The sequence below is a fragment of the Erpetoichthys calabaricus genome, chromosome 12 (genome assembly GCF_900747795.2).
Source record: "Erpetoichthys calabaricus chromosome 12, fErpCal1.3, whole genome shotgun sequence".
Lineage (NCBI taxonomy): Eukaryota > Metazoa > Chordata > Cladistia > Polypteriformes > Polypteridae > Erpetoichthys > Erpetoichthys calabaricus.
The window spans coordinates 106,188,269-106,201,170 of record NC_041405.2 but is presented as its reverse complement, the minus strand read 5'-3'; the positions used below and the strand labels follow the sequence as shown (position 1 = coordinate 106,201,170).

At 35.5% G+C, this 12,902-nt stretch overlaps 1 protein-coding gene across 2 annotated transcripts in view; it reads left to right on the top strand.

The window, feature by feature from the left end:
* rps6kal (ribosomal protein S6 kinase a, like) overlaps positions 1 to 11,534 on the top strand; it is a 182,796-nt gene extending 171,262 nt beyond the window's left edge. For both annotated transcript variants that reach the window (XM_028815955.2, XM_028815954.2), the window contains exons 21-22: positions 1,058 to 1,198; positions 9,773 to 11,534. In XM_028815955.2, the coding sequence (XP_028671788.1) occupies positions 1,058 to 1,198; positions 9,773 to 9,898 (267 nt within the window). In that variant the 3' untranslated portion in view covers positions 9,899 to 11,534. The remainder of the gene's footprint in view (positions 1 to 1,057; positions 1,199 to 9,772) is intronic.
* Positions 11,535 to 12,902: the final 1,368 nt, after the last annotated feature.

The window sequence follows — 12,902 nt, the reverse complement described above, 5'->3', positions numbered from 1 at the left end:
TTGCTAAAGAACATCTAAAAAAGCCAGCACAGTTCTGGAAAAACATTCTTTGGACAGATGAAATCAAGATCAACCTCTTCCAGAATGATGGCAAGAAAAAGTATGGAGAAGGCGTGGAACAGCTCATTATACAAAGCATACCACATCATCTGTAAAACACGGTGGAGGCAGTGTGATGGCTTGGGCGTGCATGGCTGCCAGTGGCACTGGGACACTAGTGTTTATTGATGATGTGACACAGGACAGAAGCAGCCAAATGAATTCTGAGGAGTTCAGAGACTGTCTGCTCAAATCCAGCTAAATGCAGTCAAATTGATTGGGCGGCGTTTCATGATACAGATGGACAATGACCCAAAACATACAGCCAAAGCAACCCAGGAGTTTATTAAAGCAAAGAAGTTGAAAATTCTTGAATGGTCAAGTCAGTCACCTGATCTTAACCCAATTGAGCATGCATTTCACTTGAAGACTAAACTTCAGACAGAAAGGCCCACAAACAAACAGCAACTGAAAGCCGCTGCAGTAAAGGCCTGGCAGAGCATTAAAAAGGAGGGAACCCAGCATCTGGTGATGTCCATGAGTTCAAGACTTCAGGCTGTCATTGCCAGCAAAGGGTTTTCAACCAATGAACATTTTATTTCCAGTTATTTAATTCGTCCAATTACTTTTGAGCCCCTGAAATGAAGGGATTGTGTTAAAAAAATGCTTTAGTTGCCTCACATTTTATGCAATCGTTTTGTTCACCCCACTGATTTAAAGCTGAAAGTCTGCACTTCAACTGCATCTGAGTTGTTTCATTTAAAATTCATTGTGGTAATGTACAGAACCAAAATTAGAAAAAAGTTGTCTCTGTCCAAATATTTATGGACCTAACCGTATCTGAATAGAAGAAGAATGATCATATTAAAAGTTGATTTGTAACATTTTTGCTATTACATTTGTCCTCCAAATTTGTGTTACACTTATTTTATTGTCATTATATTATTATCATAGAGTTTTGTATTTAACTTTGGTAATTCATGTATTGTTTTTTATGTATTTTTTATTACAAATTTAGGACTTGTTGTCACATATGCTTCATGTAGATCCTCACCAGCGCTACACAGCCGAACAGGTGTTAAAACACTCGTGGATAGCTTGCCGGGACCAACTGCCTCATTACCAGCTCTGCCGGCATGAAGCACCTCACCTAGTCAAGGTGAGCATATTTAAAGCATGTACAGTAGATTCAGAAAATATTCAGACCTCTTCATTTTCTGCACACTTTATGTTGTAGATCTGTCTATACTTTTTTTATTTTTAACTAGACATTAAGCCTGTTACAAAAACAGGCGCTAGAACAGTAGTGCATAAACATTAGTAGGAACAGTCTATATTAAATGGCAAGAGACCTTGACCTCATTCTGTTTCTTGTCTTAATTTTTTTATGTCAAAAATATTTTTGCAAGAAGCCTAAAGTAAAATAATAATAAAAATAAAATAGAAACGTATATGACAATACAGTAAGTATCATTAATATTACATTTATCCTCTCCTCTGTGGCTGTTGATTTGTTGTCTGTTTGAAGATCTCCTATCCTGCCTTTCTTTATTTTAGCTTTCTGTGGCGTCTCTCCAGCAAGTACTGTGCAGTTCCCCAGCAAGTATTTTAATCTGTGCTGGCGTGCAGCTGATTATTGTATGCGTGGTGTGTCCCCAGCAACGGATTTTATGTGCGCGACCGCGAGTACCCAATCAGCACTCTCCCCAGCAATGATGTCCTTTATTAAAGAGTGCCCCGCGCATGCGCACTTCACCAGAAGACACACACACACATGGATGCACACCGGGATTTTATTAAAGAAGATACATGTGCAAACATTTTTTAAAATATATTTTTGCTTCGTCAATAATGGGTTATTGAGTGTGGATGTGTCAATTTGAAATTAAATCTACAAAGCAGTAAAGTGTGCAGAAAGTGAAGGAGTCTAAATGCTTTCTGAATCCATTGTGTATTCAGTATGTTTTCATGTAGAATATAAAATAAACAATTTTGGGGAGTTATTTATTATTATGAACTATTATTGCAAAGAATATGTTTTTCAGTTTTTAAGCAGGCATTTGAGTTCAACTGCAACATCTCATCAATGACATGGACAATAATCCATGATAAAAATAGTTCCCAACAAATTTTATAACTGATTAGTTGAATTGGGAATTAAGACGTATATCATTTACTTTGGCCATTGTACAATTACAATTTGGGATATGGCAGAGGAAAAAAAATCAGGATGTCAATACAGTGGAAAGTCAAAGACCAAGGAAATCTAAAGTGTGTATTCACGTCACATCTGGTAAGAAATCCATATCTCACAAGATCTGTAAAAAAAAAAAATGAGCTAACTTGTTATAGGAGCATAGCAATAATGTGCAACATCTGTAAATAAAACATATTAGTGTGATCCCTTTGTCACTCTCTCAAACTGGTGATAATCTAGCGGCACTTTCACTTTTTACTTCTAGCAGCTCAAGACTCTTAAGTCATCAATAATGTGAACAATATCTTCCAATGATCTTGACTATCACTTTTTAATGCTGTAAGGAAAAAGAAGGTTTCAAATGTGCAACAATCTGTTCATTTTTGCAATCTTTGCTGCCATCTAACGTAAAAAACACTCTCAGAAATGCATGTTGAGACTTATCTACAGTTTCACTCTTCTTCCCTTGATGTTAATAACTGCCTGGAAACAGTTAAGCTAGACCTTAAAGTTAGTAATAAGATTTTTTTTTTTTTTGGCTGCACACTAATTTTGTATAGTGTCATTTTAGAGTATGCTTCTACTGTTGTGTTGAAGCAGAGCATTGTGCAATGATTAAAATTCATTTTTGAAATAAATGTTTGCACTTTTGCACAATGGTTGCCTTTTAAAATCGTAGAATAATTGGTTCATTAAACTAATAATCAACTATCTATTCAGTTAGCAAAAGAGTTGTTGTTTGCAGTCCCATATTTGAAATACTGAAGACATCTTATTCTTCAGCAAAGTAGTACTTTTTTTGTATTAAATAATAATAAAGGTACAGCTTAAGAACTGCTATTTGCTTTATTAGGGCATATAAATATGTGATAGTGAGTAAAAAGCTAATTGATTATTGTATAATAAATGCATCATGGTATGCATTTTTGTTAAGCCATTTGTTTATGTGTCATTTCTGGCAACTTATGCAGGTCTGATTTGGAGTCTTCTTTTTAAGTTAAACAAGATGCGTTTGTATGAAAGACTGGAGTTTCGGAGGCTTTAGTATGTATGCTTTCTAACTTACGATATGGATTCAATATTCACATTGTGTTTGTGCATTTGTTTTGCACAGTATCCTAGGTGAACAAATTGATTACAATAAGAAATTTACAGACCTAATAATGTAACAGTCATGTACCATACATACTGTATACATCCATATAAACAACATTGAAAGAAAAAAAATCCTTTTCATTTTAATTGGGTATAGTGTATACAAGTCATATTAAAACAAGTACTCTTGAATACAAGGTACAACATACTACAACCAGTTGAGAAATAACAAGCATTGCAGTTAAAAGAGAGAAGTAAACCTCTGGCAGATTCACAGCTAATTATACCAGGACAGGTCAAAGTTTTGCTGACACAGACCACCTGGCATGTCCCTTCTGTAGTTTTGTAAGCACTTGCTGAAGGCCATAATTATAAAAATTGTAATATTGCAGTATAGTAAGACGGTTATGATTTGTTTATGGCTTGCTGTTTGTATAAGTTTGGTGGCTTATTTTATAAGTGTCTGTTTTAATTGTTAACCTCAATGATCCATTGAGTGTTGTAGTTTGTTTTTTGTATGATTTTTGATTTCTTCTTTGCAGTGGAGAAAAGGGAATCAGTTAAATTTAGCACTAATCCCAATTTTCTCATTGTCCACAAACCATCACAGCTGGCTTTTTAGGTACTCCATTGCTTTAAATTATTGAAGAAAAAAGGTTAATGACAGAAAGCTTTACTGAGTTCAGGGTCTATGAGTAACTCTTTCTATTTATAAGTATAATTTATATTTGTAATTAAATTTAAGCAAATTATTATAGATCTCATGATGGTGACTACAGTAATTTAAGCATCTCTAGATATTTGCAGAAAAGTAATTTTTATTATAAATTAATACAGAGCATCTGCTTTTGGGGTCTGACCAAGTGCTGCTAGGTATTATGTATGTGCTTCCTTAATTCTTTTTTTTTTCCTTGTGTTGCCATCTGTAAACACAAGAGTGGATTTTAATTTCCTAATGTTTTTTTCTTTCAATAATAAATTATTTGTTCTATTTTATAACTATGTATTTAAAACTTTTGAAAGAAAGAACAGGGAAAGATTGGTTGAGTGTGTGAGTGTAAGGTAACATAAACAAGCAGATTAAGTAAAGAGACATCGTAGATGATTAGTCTGCAACAGGAAGGCCAAGAGCCAAGTTAATAATTTATTAAATAATCTGTTGTGGTCTGTTAAAAAGCTAGAGTTGCTTACATTAGGCAGTAGGAGCGTTTTATTTTTTATTGTGTTGTAATGTACTCTAGTTTTTAACAATGTGAATTTAAATTTAGTTACACTGACCAAAACAAATTCATACTGGTTGTAGTTTTTAGTGTTGAATGTGGGTATTCACTTAGCCACTGCACTTAACGTTTTCTTTATTTTTTCTATATGCTGTACAAACATTTTGAATCATAACATTTACAGTGCAGCACTGGCTGTTATATTGCACTCCACAAATCTGTCTGTTGTTTCATGCCATTTTTTCTGAGCTTTTACAATATTTGTTTCCGACTTGTACAGTCTACACTTTGTGGAGTTAATTGGTGAGACAAACAGCTCAGTGAAGTTCAAGCTGCTGATCCATTTTTCTTGAAATTACTACAAGTTGTTTGTGTAGTCACAAGAAGGAAAGCATTGCTTCTAATCTTGGCAGCAGTGACCAGCTGACCTGTTGTATACATCAGCAGTTACTACATATGCTCTTGGGTGGTAAACACGAAAAAAAAGTCAGTAATGTAAAAGGGAAACAACATTCATTTTTGTTGCATTTCAGTGATATTGAAAAAATATCAAATGAAAAAGTTACTATTTTTTAAAGAAAATTTACAGATAATGTAATATTTTAAGAAATTTAGCAAATGCATAATATGTAATTAACATACAAAAGTATTTTTCTTTTCCTTCAGTTTGAATAGTGTATTGTGTCTTATGAAATAGTGACTTAAACAAGCACTTTGCATTCCTCCCATTCATTGTGTTACCTCTACCCATGCAGGCTATGCTGAATCTCTTTCTGGCCTGCTAAAATAGGTTAATCCCTACATGCCCACTCTATGATTAGTGATGGCCAAGAGGGCCAAATGCTACAGAACTCGTGACCAGATCTGAGGAAGAAAAATGCACATATACAGAATCACATAACTAGTGAAGCAGTGAATGACATATTTGATAGGATTATAAAGGCTATGGTTTTCAGTACTGTACTACTTACAAATTACTCATTTGAAATATTTTTTGGTCTCCATACCAGTAAGTAAAAGTAAAAATGTATTTATAAAGCGCAGAGACAATAGTCACAAAGCTCTGAACAATAAAACAGAGAATAAAATGAAATATCAAAGCAACATACAAAACAAGGACAATATAAAAGACACCCACCACAGAATGGCAGCTCTACACAAATGTCTGTCTGAATAGATGCATCTTGAGAATTCAATAGATTCTGCTAATCTCAACCTCACTGAAAGACTGTTCCATAACCTTTTAGGAATTGCCTGAAATATGTGATCCCCATGTTTCTTAGTCTGATACAAGGAATCGAAATGAGATCTAACTGAGCATATCTTAGGGTACGGCCTGAGGTGTAATGCTGAAGGAGGTTTGTGATATATTGGTGAGTTTGACCATGCAGAACTCTGTAAGTAAGTACCATAATTTTGAACTGGATCCTAAATTCCACTGGGATCCAATGTAGATGGTGTAAAATTGGGGAGATGTAGATCCATTTGTGTGAACACATTAGAAGCCTGGCACCTGCATTTTGAACAGTCTGAAGATGAGTCAAGCTAGCTTTACACAGACAGATTTGTAGTAATCCAAACACGATGAGATGAGAACATGGATAATCATTTCAATTTCTGCCCTGGTAACAACAGATCTGCATCTGTTCATTTCTGCATATAACCTTTTACTTTTGGCTAGGGCTGGGCGATAAAACGTTGAAGACAATTATCACAAAATAACCTTTTTGTCAAGAAAAATATAAGACATGATCGATAGAAAGTCGATAGAACTCATGCCATATATTTTTTGACAGACACGAAAAGCCAATGATAATGAGAATGGTGCCATGCCAAGCAAATCATGTGGCTATAAAAGAGTTACAGCAACAGTCAGGTTAGGTTGACACACACAACACAGAGCATAGCATTTGCCAAATGCAAATGTTTGGGTTGAAGCAGCCACACACACCAGTATGTCAGGAGTGGGAGTGAGATAAAACAGAAAATGACAACAGAAAACGTTATCAAAAACTCAAAAAAAAAAATTTAAAAAATGAGTGTTACCGAGGAAGACACTACAGCGGACATAGCCCAAGGCTTAAAAGACAAGGACATTTTTGAAAACAACGGTCACAGGAATTTGGTAGTGTGGAGATATTTTGGGTATTGAAAGTCCAACAAGAAACAGAGTAACGTGTGCTGCAAATTTTGTCGAAAGCATGCTCCTACAAAGACCGGTAATACCACTAATCTTTTGTACTATCAGAAGCAGTGCCATCCTTTAGAGCATGCACAATGCAAGACTGTACAGTTACAGACAATGAAAGTGCTGCATTAATGGAGATTTCTTGGTGCCTAGTGCTACATGACCCCATGCCTGCTTTGAATTTACATGACCCACTGCCCAGTTTTTACATGACCCCTTGTCCGCTTTGAATTTGCATGACCCCCTAACCAGTTTTTACATGACCCCTTTCCTGCTTTGGTTTTACATGACCCCTTTGTCTGCTTTTTTTTCTTTTTTTTTTTTATCTTTTTTTTTTTTTTGGCCTTGGAGCATAATCTGACCACGATTGAGTGAATGTTAATTTTATGTTCTCCTTTGTTTACATTTGAAAACTGCTTACATTTTTACTGAGCATATACACTCATAAGAAAAAGTTAATTCTTTGGATTTTAGTTTATCATTGGCTAAGCTTTCAAAGTAGCAACTTCCTTTTAATATATGACATGCCTTATTAAAACAGTAGTTTTTCAGCAGTGACATTAAGTTTATTGGATTAACAGAAAATATGCAATATGCATCATAGCAAAATTAGACAGGTGTATAAATTTGGGCACCCCAACAGAGATATTACATCAATACTTAGTTAAGCCTCCTTTTGCAAATATAACAGCCTCTAGACACCTCTTAGAGCCTTTGATGAGTGTCTGGATTCTGGATGGGGGTACTGGATGGACCACTCTTCCATACAAAATCTCTCCAGTTCAGTTAAATTTGATGACTTCCAAGAATGGACAACCTGCTTCAAATCATCCCATAGATTTTTGATGATATTCAAGTCAGGGGACTGTGACGGCCATTCCAGAACATTGTACTTCTCCCTCTGCATGAATGCCTTTGTAGATTTCAAACTGTGTTTTGGGTCATTGTCTTGTTGGAATATCCAACTTCTGCGTACCTTCACTTTGCGACTGATGCTTGAACATTATCCTGAAGAATATGTTGATATTGGGTTGAACTCATCCGACCCTCAACTTTAACAAGGGCCCCAGTCTCTGAACTAGCCACACAGCCCCACACCATGATGGAACCTCCACCAAATTTGACAGTAGGTAGCAGGTGTTTTTCTTGGAATGCGGTGTTCTTCTTCCACCATGCAAAGCGCTTTTTGTTATGACCAAATAACTCAATTTTTGTCTCACCAGTCCAAAGCACTTTGTTCCAAAATGAATCTGGCTTGTCTAAATGAGCATTTGCATACAACAAGCGACTCTGTTTGTGGTGTGAGTGCAGAAAGGGCTTCTTTCTCATCACCCTGCCATACAGATGTTCTTTGTGCAAATTGTAGAACGATGTACAGATACACCATCTGCAGCAAGATGTTCTTGCAGGTCTTTGGAGGTGATCTGTGGGTTGTCTATAACTATTTTTGCAATCCTGTGCATATTTTTCTTGGCCTGCCAGACCTGGGTTTAACAGCAACTGTGCCTGTGGCCTTCCATTTCCTGATTACATTCCTTACAGTTGAAACTGACAGTTTAAACCTCTGAGATAGCTTTTTGTAGCCTTCCCCTAAACCATGATACTGAACAATCTTTGTTTTCAGATCTTTTGACAGTTGCTTTGAGGATCCCATGCTGTCACTCTTCAGAGGAGAGTCAAAGGGAAGCACAACTTGCAATTAACTCCTTAAATACCTTTTCTCATGATTGGACACACCGGTCGATGAAGTTCAAGGCTTAATGAGCTAATCCAACCAATTTGGTGTTGCAAGTAATCAGTATTGAGCAGTTACATGTATTCAAATCAGCAAAATTACAAGGGGACCCAAATTTTTGAACAACCAGTTTTTCACATGTGATTTAATTTCATACAACTAAATACTGCTTCACTAAAAATCTTTGTTTGGAAAACACACAGTACTCAGATGTTCCTAGGAAATGAAAGACATACCACTGTTATCTTTTTTTTGTTGAAAGCAGAGTAAATTATTATGCAGACTGAGAGGGGTTCCCAGAGTTTTTCATGTGACTATATACAAAATGTTTTTTGGCTGTTTATTTGTGTGCTTGTTTACTAACATTTTAAAACTGGTTGAATCTTCACAAAGGAAAGGATACAGTATAGCGCATTTAAATTAGGGGATGTTTCCCCCAAGTTTGTGCCCACCAACTGGTCTTTGCTGTGACTGGCATCATTCGCCTTACCAGTCACATTTCATTTCAGACATTTCCACTTCTGACATCTTGAACAGTTCCATTTACACTCTGAGTTAATAGATTACCCTGAAATACCTGATAAGAAGTTTGAGCTCATTCCCCACTGATGTGTCAACTTGGCTTTCCTTTCTACCTATATGGTCTCCCACATTTTTTCATCTGTTAATCCAAAATGGCACTCAATAATAAGCCACGGACAAAAACGCATATTTATGGATCTGATTATCCAGAGCATATGGCTTTCAGTTTGATATTACTGCCGAGTAAAGGCATGAAAGCACTTAATGTTACAAGTATAACATAGCTTCCCATGATCCTCTAGTAGAATAATTAAGCTTACAAAAATATAAGGATGCATAAATGGATACTTTGGCCAATGGGCTTTCAACAGTGAAGCTTTTATAAGTGAAGAACACAACAAAAAAAAAAAAAGGCATATATGGTTAATGCTAAATATGATAAACAGATGTTACACACGTGCAAATATTTACCAGCATTTAGGTGTGGCTTAACCATCCATTATCACTGGAAATATTCAGTTACTTGTTAGGGCAACAAATCAAATACATTACTTACTCTTGGTTGTATTTTTTGAAATAGTGTTTTGTTTACATGTACTTACGAAAAACAACTGATATATGATTAAACACATACATTTTAGAGTATTATTCTTTTTTCTTAACTCATTATTCTTCACATGTTCTTTCTTTTTTTTAAAATACTGTATACAGAAACTGTACTGTACAATTTATATGATTAACAAAGCATAATGTTTAATTTTCTCTTTCCTTAACAGGGAGCAATGGCTGCTACATATTCTGCACTGAACCACAAAACATGCCAGCCAGTTCTAGAACCTGTGGCAGCCTCAAGTCTGGCACAGCGCCGAAGCATGAAAAAGCTCACATCCACTGACTTGTAGTGAAATCAATTATTTTTTACTATTAATTTAACTATTTTTTCAGTGCAAAAAACGCCACAATCCCCCAGATTCACTTTACCTCGGAAGCCTTCTCTTTCTGTATATTCAAAGCAAGTACCAATGCAGTATACTGGCAAAAATATGTGTGAATTGGCGTTTTGCCCCTAAAGTAATAATATTTAAAATATGTAATATTTATGATGATAATGAGGATGATTATTTTGTACTAGACAAACAAGCATTTCATTAAAAGCTGAGATATTTATGTCCTTTCTAAAGGATGAACCAGCTTTTAATGTTTATACACTGTGATTGGTCAGCATGCAGCTGATAAATTCAGTTCATATTTAAGACAAAAAACTTACAAAGTTCTCAAAAAAGCTATGATATGGCATTCCATGAAACCAAAGCGAAAGCTTGCATTAAGCTTTACTAAACTTGAGTATACATAACATGATACCAATGCACTTGGAACCCAGTATCTGAAGATTATCAGGTGTTAATCATTCAATGCTACTTCTCTAGCTATTGGGAATATTAAATAACATAAGCAACCACACTACACTTCCTGATGTGGAGATTAAACATACTTTGTTTCACCGGTGCATTGTTAGTGGATTTTATCTATGTGAGTAAGAGAGAGAGAGAGAGAAAGAAATAAAGATGACTTATTTAGTGTGATGCTAATGATAAAAGGTCATTTCTTGAGAAAAAGGGTATATTTATTTATGGAAGGCTCAACCTATTTGTTTAGATTTCCTAAGCTATGACGTGTTCAGGGCCATCCAAAATTAGAAGGCAAATTTGTGCAGATCACATAGTAAAAGGTCTTGTATTTCACTATGGATGCCTTTATACCAGGACTCCTCTTAGCTCCTCATTCAATCCAATAATATGTTATCTTGTGCCCTATTTGTTTGTTAAGAGCATCTCTGCATCCCTTCTTGAAAGTTCAGAATTTGCAGATGTTAAATTGCAGGAGAAAAAGTTCACAAGGTCTCCACAAAGTGAACACCTTATCAGCAATAATGAACCAAGTCCCTTATATGGAAGTAGGTAAAAAAATAATAATAATAAAGAAATTACAGTATGTACATGGGTCAAAAGGAGCTCTTTCCAAACTCTTGCCTTTAAAACATCAATATAATGTTATGCTCCTACTAATTAATGTTGCCTTCATCTGCTCCATCATGAATTGAAATCATAAATGTAAGATAGTCTGTAAATTTTAATTTAAATTGTTATGCCTGTTACACCTGAGCTTGTTTTTTCTAAATACAGTTCAGCTCTTGATCCATCTGTACACGTGTTATCAACCAGATGCTTAAAATTGCAGCATTTTGTAAATCCAAATAATGATTTCTTTACAACAAAATGGAGCTTGGTCAAGTTGGTGGTTTATTACTTTCAGTGTGAGTTTTGCTTAGTGATTGCAATGGGTGAGCTTGCACCGGATCTAGTCTGAAGATAAAGAACTCACTCACACTGTGCAAATAAGGATCTGGCTGCTTTTCAGCATCATGAATCTCTTCAAAGACATTGTGGAAATTGTATCATATTGTATTTATTTCATTTAATTTTTTAAAGATATTTTCTTTTAAAGTATGTATATATTGATATTAAAGATCATTCTTGATTTATTGTGTCATGCAGTTTACTTTATAACAAATGCCATTTGCCAGTTTTTGTCGTCATTATCAAATTTCACATACTATATCACTTGTTGAACACTGAATTGTATGTCTATATTTTTACAGTTTATCATAACTGGCTTTCAGTATCTGTCAGTGAATGTTGGTCATAGTGACCACTGCTAATGCCATTTTCACTTTTTTCCCCTTCCCCTTCTTGGTCCAGCTTTTTGTACTACAGAGAGTAAATGTTAATTAATACATGTACTGTACATGTGGAAATAATACAAATCATTAATTGCTCAAATTCTCTTAGCTCTAAACTGAATTTTAGGCTTATAGGTAAGTTGTTCTACACATTTAGATGTTCTAACATGGTATCTTAAAAGTAAATATTATTTTGAAGTAATGTCTTTGTAAAGTTTATTTTGCAGTATATGAATTTATTAGAAACTGTGACACAATTTAGTCAATGAGGCTAAGTTGATATATTAAAAAAAGTTAATAGTAGAAATGAAATCACTCTTTTGCAAGATGACCATAACCTCCAGTTTTGAAAGTGCTAATCATCATCTCACCCTCTCACACTCCACTGCGAACCATAGGAGAACAACAGAGATTCAACCCTTTGGTTTGTCAAAACGTTAAGATGAAAGAAGATAAGATAGACTAATGTGGCGCCTAATGCCCACATTGAATGAACTCTGCTTAACTCTTCCTTAGGATTATTAATTTGGTGTAGTTTGGGGACAGAAGTCATGTGTGTCCTACTGCTCCATAAACCTGGTGATATGTGCTCCTCATAGGGTTACCACTTGGAAACTGATCTAACTTCAAATGTTTCAAAGGAAAATCTGTAATTGACCCTTTTGAGATGTCTGACTAAATTAAAGAAGCCTAATCCAACCCATGTTTATGTAGACTTATTATTAGAATCAGACCTGCAACTGATGTTTTTACTTTTGTGTGCCTAAGTGGTCAGGTATGCCACATCACCCAGCTGGGCTCAGTCACAAAAAGCCATATGTAGCTGCAAACTGGGTTTACTGTCCACAAGGCAAAGAGTGAGGTTTTAGATGCAATGCCAGTTGTCCATCCATCCATTATCCAACCTGCCACATCCTAACTACAGGGTCACAGGGGACTGCTGGAGCCAATCCCAGCCAACACAGGGAGCAAGGCAGGAAACAAAACCCAGGCTGGGCGCCAGCCCACCACACAATGCCAAGTGTGCTAGTCACAATTAGTCAAAGATGCTTGTAAGTGTACCTGGTCACTGAATGTTTTGGGTCCAAGGTCAGTATTTGACTTTATAATGTTATTAACTCTAAGGTTTTGTTCTGTAAATTTATGTTTGTTCAGCTATGTTATTA